The sequence below is a fragment of the Megalops cyprinoides genome, chromosome 5 (genome assembly GCF_013368585.1).
Source record: "Megalops cyprinoides isolate fMegCyp1 chromosome 5, fMegCyp1.pri, whole genome shotgun sequence".
Lineage (NCBI taxonomy): Eukaryota > Metazoa > Chordata > Actinopteri > Elopiformes > Megalopidae > Megalops > Megalops cyprinoides.
This window is the reverse complement of record NC_050587.1, coordinates 31,916,045-31,928,864: the sequence shown is the minus strand read 5'-3', so window position 1 is coordinate 31,928,864 and position 12,820 is coordinate 31,916,045. Positions and strand designations below refer to the sequence as shown.

The 12,820-nt window shown below is 42.1% G+C and overlaps 2 protein-coding genes across 2 annotated transcripts; one reads left to right on the top strand and one right to left on the bottom strand.

The window, feature by feature from the left end:
- Positions 1 to 151: 151 nt before the first annotated feature.
- On the top strand, positions 152 to 4,274 carry tpgs2 (tubulin polyglutamylase complex subunit 2). The gene is made up of 7 exons (XM_036529250.1): positions 152 to 331; positions 808 to 887; positions 962 to 1,049; positions 1,431 to 1,562; positions 1,807 to 1,920; positions 2,607 to 2,770; positions 3,621 to 4,274. Exons 1-7 carry the CDS (start codon positions 238 to 240, stop codon positions 3,837 to 3,839), a joined length of 891 nt encoding a protein of 296 aa, XP_036385143.1. The 5' UTR covers positions 152 to 237; the 3' UTR covers positions 3,840 to 4,274.
- A 632-nt stretch (positions 4,275 to 4,906) lies between these two features.
- On the bottom strand, positions 4,907 to 9,803 carry aqp7 (aquaporin 7). Its single transcript, XM_036529967.1, has 8 exons — positions 9,731 to 9,803; positions 9,144 to 9,266; positions 8,838 to 8,899; positions 6,648 to 6,774; positions 6,419 to 6,556; positions 5,945 to 6,063; positions 5,521 to 5,738; positions 4,907 to 5,084 (listed from the first exon to the last, which is right to left on the bottom strand). Exons 1-8 carry the CDS (start codon positions 9,801 to 9,803, stop codon positions 4,907 to 4,909), a joined length of 1,038 nt encoding a protein of 345 aa, XP_036385860.1.
- Between the last annotated feature and the right edge of the window lie 3,017 nt (positions 9,804 to 12,820).

Sequence of the window (12,820 nt, the reverse complement as noted above, 5' to 3'; positions counted from 1 at the left end):
TTTGCTGTTGAAAAGTATGTCCATGGTTAATTTGCTATTTACCCTGTCGATCAATTAATTTCCGGAACATGCTCTTCGTGTTCTTACAAAACTACATTTCCCTAGATCTATTAACGTATCCTGGTTACTGGGCATGGGACTAAATGAAAATAATGAATGAATTAGCTAGCATGATTGTCTGAGTTTTAACTTTCGCTAGACGAGAGCTGTCTATGTTATTGCTGGTTAATCTGTTTAATGAAACAAAATTCTGCCATGGAGGATGTCAGGGACGGAAAGGGATTTAAAGGGTTTGTGGAAAGACTGACACTTGGCATTACACGGGTGCTCGGTGAGAATGAATGATGTTTAACTGATATTTTGATATTTATCAAATAGCTTATTTGATAGACTATTTCTGTACAGATACTTACTAGCAAGATGCCATTAATGTCTCTGGCCAATGTTTGTGAAATGGCTGAATGAAGCGAAAGACCTGAAAAAATTCGTGAGCTAGCTTGCATGTTTTCTAGATAAATAAATAGTCTTGCTATACAACATATGCACTAGAAAGGATGAAGCTAATCAGCTAGCTAAATGCAAAGTGACAGATAGTATGCTAGTGTGAGCTACCATCTAGTCAGCGACTGCGTAAGGCTTTACAGAAAATATTTATGTAAGTAATTTAAAGCTGACGTTCAGACTCTGGAGGTCTATGAAAGCATATGCTTAAATGATAAGTATATATGGAATTCAGACTGATCTCACAACTATGCTTACTCTTAGGAAATGTTATGGATAATCCTATCTGTTGTCTTCCAAATGCAGAGGGTCTGCCGGGGGTGACGGACGTGCGCTTTGTGGAAAGGGAGCCGGCGGAGAAGCGCTGTCTGTTGTCCTGGGAAAAAGTGAGTATATGTTTGTGCTGGGCCTTAGAATAATTGTTTAGAATCACTTAATGATTGTGCTCTGTGTTTCACAGAAAAATAACTGCCTTCTGCCCGAGGACCTAAGAGACTTCTATCTTACTACAGATGGCTTCACGCTCTCCTGGAGCTCCAGACTGGAAGGCAAGATACTTCCTCTGATTCGTTTAAAAAACAATTCTGATTTTTTATTTTTAAAAAATCTAGAAAAGGAGAGTGTTCAAAGCAATAAACATTTCCCTTGTGCTTTTTTTTTCCAAAGATATTTTCTCAATAATGCCAAATTAATTTGCAACAAGCTGTCAGACATATAAGAATAATAGAATAATAAATGCAAAGCAACTGATACTTTTTTTTTTTCAGAAAGCAGCGCTTGGTGCATTGTAACAATGAGCATTCTCATCATAGGACATATCAAAATAAACCACAGTGCTTTTTTTGTAGCAGTAGATGAAGGCTTCCAGCAGTGTGATAGTGACCAAGCCAGAGCCGCAATTCTGATTGACTGAAGCGAGGTGTTTGCAGGTCAGCCAGTGCCTCTGGGCAGCATGGTAATCAACAGTGTGGCGAAGCTTCTACCGTTGTGCCAGTCTACACTGTACTGCCTTCCCAATGCACCAACACTGGCTGACCTGGACAGCGAGGAGGAAACAGAAGGTGAGACAACGAAAAGGTCAGTGAGGTGATTTTGAGGCCAGGAGAAAGAAATACTTTGGACATCCTTTTCCATTTCACCCTGTAGGAAGCCTTTCTTCAGGCCTCTTAGGATTACTGAAGTGACAGGAGAAGGATACATAGAAAGACGCTGACATTTGAAAAAGACAGCTTTCACTGAGCTGGTTTACAGTCTGTTCCACTGTCTCACATGGACGCTCTCTCATATGGACGATGCCCCCCTCAGGATTGGAGGACCAGCCAGAGGCACCCCACTTTGACTCACGTAGCCGCATCTTTGAGCTGGATCGCTGTGGGGGGAATGGCAAGGTCTGCCTCGTCTTCAATAACTGCACACCAGGTATCCCCATCGTATCATCTGTTTTCTTATTGCGTTATTCATTTTTTTTAATGTGTGGTTTGATTTGTCTTTCCATAAAGGGCAGCTGTTGGCCATTCTCAGAAAAAATACCCAGAGTTGATCTTAGCTTTAGCATTAGCATGTAGCACATGTAAAGCAGCTTGACTTTTTTAAGTTTTGTGGAAGACAGCACAACGGATTTGGAAATAAACCTGGGGGAAAGTGCTTAAATGGATATGCTGAACACAGAAAGTGGGTTAAAAGGCTGATTTATAAATATTTCATAAGTTGAACCAAGCGCTTTCTCAGGGGTTTTATTTTGGCAAAGGACATCCCCAGGTGCCTTACCTTGATTTTTTTTCCTGAATTTTTGTCCTTCTTCTTTTTATCAGTCAATTTATTTTTTCCCTCTCATACAGTTTCCATCACAGCAATAAGTGCTCTTAGAAAATTGAAACAGACCGAAAAGCATCAGATATATAAAACATCACATATATCAGGTCTATTTTTATGTGACTTTCAGTTAAAACATCGGACAAATTTACAAGCTGAGTATTGATTTACACTTAAGTGCCCTACTCAAGTTCTTCTTCCTTCTCCACATCCTCTCACCAGCTTTACCTCTCCACCCTGTAGTCTGGCTCCCTTGTTCACTCATACTCACTGTCTCCTTCTTACCCTACAAGGTGAGGAGGCTGAACAGAGTGAGGTGTGGTTCCTGGACAGAGCGTTGTATTGGCACTACCTCACCACCTCCTTCACGGCCTACTACCGGCTCATGATCACCCACCTGGGCCTGCCCGAGTGGCAGTACAACTTCACGCCATATGGTCCCAGTCCACAGGCCAAGGTAAGCGTGGCCGCACAACGCTGATTACAGAGAAAGAGCTGGCCTTTAAAGCATAGGTAACTCAATAATGAGCTAAGTTGTGTGTACTGGAAATTTTGACATTAGTGTGTATACTGTGCAGTAGCACCAAGCACACAGTAAGCCAATAGCCCAAACCAGGCAGATTTATAAACATTTATTGGAAGTCCAACCATACACTTTCACTGGGTTTTACTCTTTAAGATTTAAAAATTTAAAAATACCTTTATATGAGACCAGAGGGAGTATCTTGGAAGTTAAGCTGACAAGAAACACTTGTAAGGCAGGAACTCACAGCATGTAAATTGTCTTGAAATGCATTTGTTTATTTGTTTCATTCACAGATCAGTATTTTGACAGCTATAGTTGGTGGAAGCTCAAAGCATTCAATTTTACAAGTATGAGACTTTATGCAGAACAACAACAACAGAATTTCTTCAGTGACAAAGCAATCATGTCAACATCAATATCGACATCAGTAACATGCAGATAATTACTACATTATGAACTTGGTGGAGGTGGGGTTAGGGGAGGGCACTTCTGAAGATGAGACTCAGGCTTACCACTGGAGATCATAGGCATCAGTCTTCTGCAGTGGAGCAGATTCTGTTTAGTTAAATGCACCCGAGCACATTATGCAATGAATTAGAACAGTGAATCCAGTCCCACCAGGCAAGTGCAAAACATTGTTCTGATAATTCCGGCGTGCCAGTCGGGCTGCATGAATAGCCCTGAGGGATTGGCATGGATACAGCACACTCGCTGAACAGTGATGGCTTCAATGGGTGTAACTCCAGTAATCCAACGTGGCCGTGTGCTCCTCTCTTCACAGCAATGGGCCTACTTGTACCGGCCCCTCACTGCGCACAGCGACCCCCACATCGACCCGACTGGCGAGCCAATCATGAACAAGCTGGACCCGAGCAAGGCATTCCGAGGCAAAGCCAAACAGCCCGTGCCCAAGAAGAAGTCCTCCGCCCCAAGCGGTGGCAGCACCGGCACCCCAAAAGCACAGGGCGGCTCGGGGAGACAGAGCGGGACCCGCAAATGAAGGCGCCGCCCCGCCACAAGTTTTGGGAAAGCGGATCCAAATGCTTCCAGCCTCCTCTCCAGGACCCCCTCTGCTTGTAATGAACCCCATACCAAGCTAAGAGAGTGGGTGGAGAGTAGTCCTACCTTCCTTTTCCCCTCTGTGTGTGTGTGTGTCTGTGTGTGCATATACTTGTCTCTAGCTGTGTCTGAATGTGTTTTTTTTTCTTTGGCAAACATCCCAGGCACCATTGAGGCCATTCTTTCCATTGCATGAAAAAAATCTATATGTATTAATTTATTTATTTTGTTTAGGAGTAGCACATTTGAATTCTTTGCTGTATGTATTTATTAAAGTTTTTTTCTTGCTGAGGACTGAGTGTACTTATTTTTGTCTGCTATTTTTCAAGCAGAGAAATCTGCAAAAAGTTATTTCAGACTGTGGGAAATTTCACGGTTGGGGTTTTTTGGGTTACGTTTCTGTCCAGCTCATATTACAGGGGGGTAGAGTTGCAGTTTATCTTCTTGGTCACAAGTTTATTTTTTGACCATTAGGTTCATAAGTACAAGCTGTGCTTCTTATTAAACCACTCTGTCTTGATCACTATGTGAATGTCCCCACAAATACTCACCAGACAGTTTATAGGAACTTTCGAGTGGATAAACAAATATTTGCTCTCAAAAAGCATAACCAGCTACCAAGACAAGTTTATGATCAATACAGTGACCTCCCAGCTATCCATATGTGTATCCATTAAATGAGTTTTAGTGTTACAGCTGTATTGTGAGTACTATTCTTTCAAATAATAATAATTTGATTGTTACAGTTTTTGGTTTGCTCTAATGTTACCATCTAAAGCTTCATTCAGACTAGCTAGATTAAGAGGGCTGATGTTTAATGTAGAGATCTAGGCAGAGCGCTGGTACCTGAGGGGTTGTGCCCATCGGTCAAGAGTAAATTCTGATCACCACACATATGGCCAGCTCCAACGTTCCAGCAGCTGCACCGACGCCCCTTCACGGCAGCCTGTCCCTCAGCCTGTCCCTCCTCCCCCGGTCCCTCCTGTGCCGGCGAGGGCGTGGCGTCACTCACACGGGCGCGCCACTGCCGCTGCCGCTCTTCCTCAGCTCTGTGTCTCCGGGAGGGGCCCCGCACTCCCGGTGTGAGGGGTGGTGCAGCTCCACAAACGCCTTGTAGACCACGGCTCCCGTCACACTCCCCACCATGGGGGCCACCACGGGCACCCAGAACCACCTGTTTCCTGCCCTGAGGGGCACACCCGGGGAGGTCAGTTAAAAGTACAGACAGGAGAACCACACATCTGCGTACCAGGGACATGGGTTTGCATACCACTCTCAAACAAAACCAGGCTGGTGAAATTCAGCAGCAAGCCAAAATCGTGACCAAAACACTTATAAATTACTTTGTTTCTTACTGTAGATGAACAAAAAAAACATAGTCCAGATTACACACACTTCAAAGAACTGAGGTTGAACACCGGTTGGTGTATGTAATAAAGGAAAAGCAATTAAAGGTATTGCACTCCGTGGCACAAACTATTGCGTAATAGTCGTGGTTTGATAAAGTGAGGGAGAACGGCCACCTGTCTACTGCTCTTTAACTGCTTTCTTAGCACTGTCTCTCTGTCACCAGATGGTGGTTGCATACCCATCCCAAAATTCCCATTACTCCCAGCCCGTACCTGAAGACCTCCGGCCCCCAGCCAGCCAAAGCAGTGAAGATACGGGGGGCCAGATCACGGGATGGGTTGATGGCATAGCCGCTGTTGCTCCCCAGAGAGACCCCGATTAGAAGTACCAGAAGCCCCACAGCCAGTGGTTCGCTGCCGGGTGGGGCCGGCTGGTTCCTCTGGTCCGACAGAGCCATGAGGCAGACCAGAAGCATGGCTGTCCCCAGCACCTGAGACACAGAGCACAAGCAATGCTGGATATGCAGTTACGATGACTGAATCACCTCGGGGGTTATCGTTAAATGATATTTAAAAAAATTGTAAAATATGACCTCTATATAAGACCACATAAAAATCTGTCTTTTAGTGTATAGTAGGTAGTTGTAGCATGGGTCTCCTTCTTTGCTTTTGTTTGTGTCAGGGTTTCTGTGCTCACCTGATCCAGGAATCCTGCAGGTATGGAGAGGTAGGGCGCAGGGTAGGTGGCAAAGATGCCGGCCGTAGCCTTGGGACCAGAGACAGTGAAATTACCGCCACAGTAGTGAAAGATGGCATCTGGATGCACAGCAAGACGAGGCCAGTTACAACAAGCTGCATGATACTGCTAAACCACATGCTACACTACTTTGCTCATTACTCAGTTCCTGTTTTTGGGAATGTGAAGCTTGGCTGATGAGTGATGAGCCAGGAGGCCAAAATCAGGGAAGCTGACATCTGTTATTAATGACTCACTCAATAAACCAATCATAGTGTTGTGCTGTGGAAAGTATTTTGATTGGTTTATATGAGTGATTGACAGTGCATGGTAGATCCACCCATTGTGAAGCCTAATGCCTTCCTCATTAAGCAAAAGTATTATAACGTAATATGGGAGGGTGGGGGTTGGGGGTTGGGGGGGTTGGAGCCTTACCGTAGTAAAGGGAATAGACGGTCCCAGCTGCAGAAAAGGAGGCCAGCATTTGAGCCGCAAGGTAAAGGGGGAACATCTTCCAGCTGAGACGGCCAAACAGACACATGGCGAAGGAAACAGCTGCGTTCATGTGGGCACCTGGTCACCCAGAGAGAGAATCCCCTGTTTGTATCTGTAGCCCAGACACTTTTGAACACACACAGAGCTGTGGATGCATTGGGTACGCTACCTGAGACCTTGCCAGCGATGTGCACGCCCATGGCGACTCCCAGACCAAAGCCAAGGTTGATGCTCAGGTAATCCCCAAACACTCCTCCCCCTGTGACCACCTGTGCCACAGAGCCCAGGCCAAATACCTGCAGCACAGTCGTTTGACATTCAACAGCAGACGGAAACAGATCAAACAGCTGCAAGCTGGGGCTCTGCAGTTACACCCTTGAGTGTATGGACAAAAAGTACACTATATGGACAAAAGTATTTGGCCACACCTGTTTTTCAGGGTTTGGGCTAGGCCCCTTATCCTCAGTGAAGGGCAATCTTAATGCTTCAGCATAACAAGACATTTTGGACAATGCTATGCTTCCAGCTTTTTGGCAAAACAGTTTGAGGAAGGCCCTTTTCTATTCCAACATGACTGTGCCCCAGTGCACAAAGCAAGGACTATAAAGACATGGTGTGATGAGTTCAGTGTGGAAGAATTTGACTGGCCTTGACCTCAACCCCATCAGGTACCTTTGGAATGACCTGGAACGGAGATTGCAAGCCAGGCCTTCTCGTCCAACATCAGTGCCTGACCTCATAAATGCTCTACAGAATGAATGGGCACAAATTCCCACAAAACACTCCAAAATCTTTTGGAAAGCCTTCCAAGAAGACTGGAAGCTGTTATAGCTGCAAAAGGGGGACCAACTCCAAATTAAAGTATATGTATTTGAATACAATGTCATTACAATGTAATGGTCAGGCATCCAAATACTTTTGTCCATATGGTGTACTTAAAGAAGAGGAACATTTCACACCAGAAGATCATTTCAGCATCATAGAATATAAAATGCCCTTGATCTCATTTTTCTTTCTCCTGCCATGATCTACTGTATCAAACTCTGAGTATCATTTATATTTAAATCATTTCAACCTGGTTAAAATGGGTGTTTTCAACCTTCATAGCTCCAACCAACTGTTTGAACAGGTAATTCGTAAAAATGTAAGTTGCCTTGGACAATGTCCTGCTACTGTAAGCAAGTCAGGAATGACCAATGATAATTCACCAAATAAAAATTCAAGGGAATCTACTTAAGAGTCTTGCACCTTCAGTATACAAACCATATTGCAACAAAGTCATTGAAATATCTGACAGTTTAATAATAATGTTTTCTTTCCATGTCTGCTCATGAATATTTAAATAATATTATTTTCATTATATTCCTTCTAACTGAAACTTTGTTACATATTTGATACTTGTACAACTTTCTGAGTTTAATTGTCATTGAAAGTAATGACAAATGATTACAAAACCAGCAAAACCATTGCTTCGATTCTTTATTATGTGTGGCATATTGTGATTAGATGGGCTAAAATGCATCGTTATCGTTAACAGAAAAGTAGGCCACAGTTATAATCACAAAACCCACACAAATGAATGCTGAGGTATGTTGAGCAATAATGGTTCAAAACCACACACATGTCTTCTGAAGTCTGCTGCTGGTCACATGTACTAAGAATAGGATTTATGTTGGGAGCAGGTGGTGGTTTTACTGGGCTTTTAGTCAGACATGCATGTGATCAGTGCTGAAGTGTGGACAAAAGGAATGGAACTCAAAGAAGTAATGATATAACTTGGAAAGTCTACCATTTTACATTCCCAGTGCCACAAACAAGTGATATTCAGTAATGAGCATGTGACTCCAATATTTTTAGGAAATTTTCAAGGGGACTAAAAATTCACTGTTGTCGTAGAAGAAGACTGTCAGCCTGTCTTCTGTGGGCCCTTCAGCAGACAATGAACCATGTGATCATAAACTCGTGGTTCCAGTAAGACTAGTGGTGTGACCATGGCTGATGGGGCCAGGGACATTACAGAGGACTCATCCCACTAATTCCACATCTCTCATGAAGGATAACCAAGGTGGTAGCATTAATTAAACCATTAATGGTGGTAGCATTAATAGCATAGAAGGCAAAGTTTTTAATTACTACTCCATGGATGGTCCAACTAATGCTAAAAAAAACTCAGAACACCCCAAATGTAGTAGCAGTTTATTTATTCAGAATTAGCAGATTAGCAGGACATCCAAAATCTCACAAGATGTTTAATATACACATCACAGCGTTAGTTTCGCTAAATGGTTAAGTTAGTGTGTTTTTTGCACAAGCAGCAGTGATCAAGTCCAAGGGTGAAATTCGGATGATTCTTTCTTACCATCATGACATAGGTGCCAAGAGTTTCTGCAAGTCCCACTCGGACGTATTCATTCTTAATCCGAAACGCAAAGGGCATTTCTCCAACAAGCTGATCCGCACCGGCTCCCTCTTCTGCTGACTTCAGTCCGTCTTTCATTCTCTCTCTCCGTCTCCTTTTCTCTGTACGTCTGGCACTCTCTCGCACTCTCTCCGCCTCTTCAGATTCAGGGGCAAGTTCAAAATGCTTTACTGGTTGTCGAGGTTACACAAGCTTCCCTGAAAGATTCCAAGAGCAAGGCACAATTGGGGCAATTAACAGCCTCCAACAATTGCTTTTTAAAGACTCCCTCTCCCTTTCTCTCCGTCGCACCCCCCTGCGCACTTTCAGATCTGCCAGTGCGCTGCCTTATATGGCGCCTCTCGGCCTCCGCCCCCCTCTCTCCCACCCCTCAAACAGCCCTATGTCTTTAGAGGCAGTGGGATGATTTCTAAGTGGGGGAGGGGAGAGGGGGTCATTTTAAATGCATCCACAGTTTATTTGTATTTTTTGCTTGTGAGCTTTTTTTTTTAGATTTCAATGTGGTAATGAGGCAAAAAGAGTAAACTACTACAGATACATACACACAAAGGAACATGCACATTGGCTGGAGGCTGGCTCCATGGTGTTGTCTTGTTCCTTTTATTTTGTACATTTCTTCAGCCTTTCATACCAGGGCTACATAGTTAAGCTTTCTGCTCAAGCAAGTTGTTTAACATGTTTTCTTACATCATTCTGGCATATTATGCTTGATCCAGGGAGTACGGACAGAAAACATTCCAGAAAGCACTCCAAGGAGGAGCAGATAAGAACATACTCTCTACAGCAGTTTTCTGTTCTCACGACAGGGGCTAATTTGACCGGTTCGTATTTACCAGGGAATTTTCCCATTAAGATGTGCAGGCCACTGATAGCGGCATTTGAGATACCGTTGCCGTGGCAATCCATGGTGACACCACCCCATTCTCAGAACATTTTTTTTTTTACAGACCCTGACCCCACGTGACATTGTACAGTGCACCCTTCAGGGGTGATAAATACACAAGCAGAGAATCATATCGCACAAGTCATAGCCATAGTCTTTCAATGCTGACCTGCCTCTCCTAAGCTCATGTCATGCTAGGTCCCCTGCATGTTTCATGGTCCTTACACCAACTGTCCCCCTTCAATCTAACCGCATTGCACTTTGTTCTTAATTATAGTACATTATATTGTCTATAATAAATTACAAAGTATAAGTATAATTACAAATTAAATGATATATAATTTCTAATTATAAATTATATAAAATTACAGAGTATTGAATATAAGGTGTTACTTTTTTCATTTCTTGCAAACTTTCCCTTATGATTCAGCTGCCTTGCTTATAACAGTGTACAAGAAACAAAAAAACACAATGCTTCTTTAAGTACCTCATACAAAATTTTACAGACCCTGACCCCACGTGACATTGTACAGTGCACCCTTCAGGGGTGATAAATACACAAGCAGAGAATCATATCGCACAAGTCATAGCCATAGTCTTTCAATGCTGACCTGCCTCTCCTAAGCTCATGTCATGCTAGGTCCCCTGCATGTTTCATGGTCCTTACACCAACTGTCCCCCTTCAATCTAACCGCATTGCACTTTGTTCTTAATTATAGTACATTATATTGTCTATAATAAATTACAAAGTATAAGTATAATTACAAATTAAATGATATATAATTTCTAATTATAAATTATATAAAATTACAGAGTATTGAATATAAGGTGTTATTTTTTTCATTTCTTGCAAACTTTCCCTTATGATTCAGCTGCCTTGCTTATAACAGTGTACAAGAAACAAAAAAACACAATGCTTCTTTAAATACCTCATACAAAATTAAGCAACATGGCTATAGCTAATTTATAGGTGATATGCTGGCCGAAGGCTATGCAGAGCTGATCAGAGCAAAACGATCATTACCTTTATCATCAAATGATTAACAGGTGTATTTCTCCTGAACTTTTTTTTACACTTCTTCCCCTTTGTACAACCCTGTTTGAAATCACCAACTGTGCATTAGCCGCATCTCACTGGTGCAACTTTTGCAGTGGGGCAGGAGTGCTGAAGCAAGATCGTGCAACACGATCCTCCATTACACTCACACGCAAGCCAGTGCTCTGCAAGTCCCATAGTCCTCCACAGTTAAATGAGTGATAACTGCAGGAGGCACATTTCCACTGATGCAATCAAAGAAACTCGCAGGCACCTGATGAATTGCTGAATGAAACGGTGCCTGACAGCAATGAGACGGGAAAAACCTGGACTTATCCCACCAATAGTGAGCTAATATTATTGAATGTTCAACCAGTCGGGAATGTGTCTGCGAATCTCACAGCTCCATCAGAATGTGAAGGGAGCCTCTCCAGTTTTTTTTTTTTTTTTTTTGCTGCTTGTGTTTTTTTTTACAGAGCTGTAGTAGATTTATCAGTGAGATACAGACTGAGGTGGCAGAGATCTTACCCTTATTTTCTAACTATCCTGACCCTTTGTCTCTACTGAGATTGAGTTACCTGTGTATCACATTAAATAATCTCAAAGACAAACAACTGGTTTTAACGCAATTACAGCTGCCAATCACTCTGTTACAACCTAAGTTATGCAATATAAGACAACCTCTGCGCTTTTTCCAACATTAAAGTGTACAGTTAAAAATTAAAAGCGTGCAAAGTGTACTGTAATATTATAACATCAGGCACAATTACTTAAAATGGTCTCAGCTGCTGATGGATGACCCTTACTTATACTTACAAACTTGTCATGAATACAGGTTTGGGAAAATTATTCATGCATAAGCAAGTTTTCTACCTCTACGATTTCTTGACCACCAGTGTAGTAGTAATAGTAATCATATTATTATCCTGCTGTTGTTGTTGGAGATGTTGACGTACTAAATAAACGTCTGTCAAAATATAGTAATAATCCCCCTTTTGTAAAGAAATTTAAAAAAACTACTTTGATTTAGCAGCAAACTGCAAATATTAACTGTGCTAACTTGTACTGATAGCATGCCTGTGACAGTACAGGAACAGCCTTCACTCCCACAAACAGTACAGGCATACAACTAACAGGTTTACAGTCTGTGTATTTAATTTGACTAATTCTTGTTCACGAAAAACACACATATGCATTCCACTCACAGACCTCCCCCTGTGCATGCTGGACAAGCAGGAACAGGAACCTGTAAAACAAACAAAATTGCAATTATCACACCATCCAACTAGACAAAATTTTAAGTAAAAGAAACAAGAACATTTGGGCACAAGAGGGACTCTCGCCTCAACGGCTTTTTTAAGAACTGGAGGCAGTACATTTCTGCAAGCCTCTATGATTTTGCCATTTCTTTTATAGTTTGTCTGCCTTTTGCAATTTTTTTCTATGTGGAATGCAGTGAAATATCTGAAATGCAACATAATGTAAAACACATTTTTGCCTAGAGAGGAATGTTACTAATCAGCAAAAATTTGATCCTTGCAGCTACAATTTTAATTCACAAAATACTCAAAGTAATTAAATGTTCTTCTTTTACAGTCCATAGCAGTAAACTGATGGCAAACCTTAAATGCCCTACTTAAAAAGTATTGAAATAAAAAAGCTATCTATGCTGTTGATGAACGTAATGTAATTTAAAAAAATTTCCAAATGTAATCTCTCTGAAGGTGCTTTGCATTCCCTATTCATTTCTGTTAATAAAAAAGCCCTATACCTTTGTTACTATATCTCAGTTTGATCAGACTGGTCTTCACTGTCAATGACTCCACCGTCAAACTGTTAGTTGTAGTCCTGCAGGACCTTTGTCCTTCAGGTATTGTATTATTATACATTGTAGTATTATACTGGCTGGATAACACAAGCCTGAAGATCCCAGTGGTTCAGCACATGTTACATTATGACATCACATTAATTATTGGCATTTAGCAGATGCTCTTACCCAGAGCA

Excerpts from the sequence above, each read along its gene's own strand:
- tpgs2 (XM_036529250.1), top strand. The coding sequence starts at position 238 with ATGAAACAAAATTCTGCCATGGAGGATGTCAGGGACGGAAAGGGATTT. Across the intron at positions 332-807 it reads TGGCATTACACGGGTGCTCG|AGGGTCTGCCGGGGGTGACG; the intron begins GTGAGAATGAAT and ends TTCCAAATGCAG. Across the intron at positions 1,563-1,806 it reads CAGCGAGGAGGAAACAGAAG|GATTGGAGGACCAGCCAGAG; the intron begins GTGAGACAACGA and ends TGCCCCCCTCAG.
- aqp7 (XM_036529967.1), bottom strand. The coding sequence starts at position 9,803 with ATGGATTGCCACGGCAACGGTATCTCAAATGCCGCTATCAGTGGCCTG. Across the intron at positions 6,557-6,647 it reads CATCGCTGGCAAGGTCTCAG|GTGCCCACATGAACGCAGCT; the intron begins GTAGCGTACCCA and ends CTGGGTGACCAG. Across the intron at positions 6,064-6,418 it reads CGTCTATTCCCTTTACTACG|ATGCCATCTTTCACTACTGT; the intron begins GTAAGGCTCCAA and ends CTGTGCATCCAG.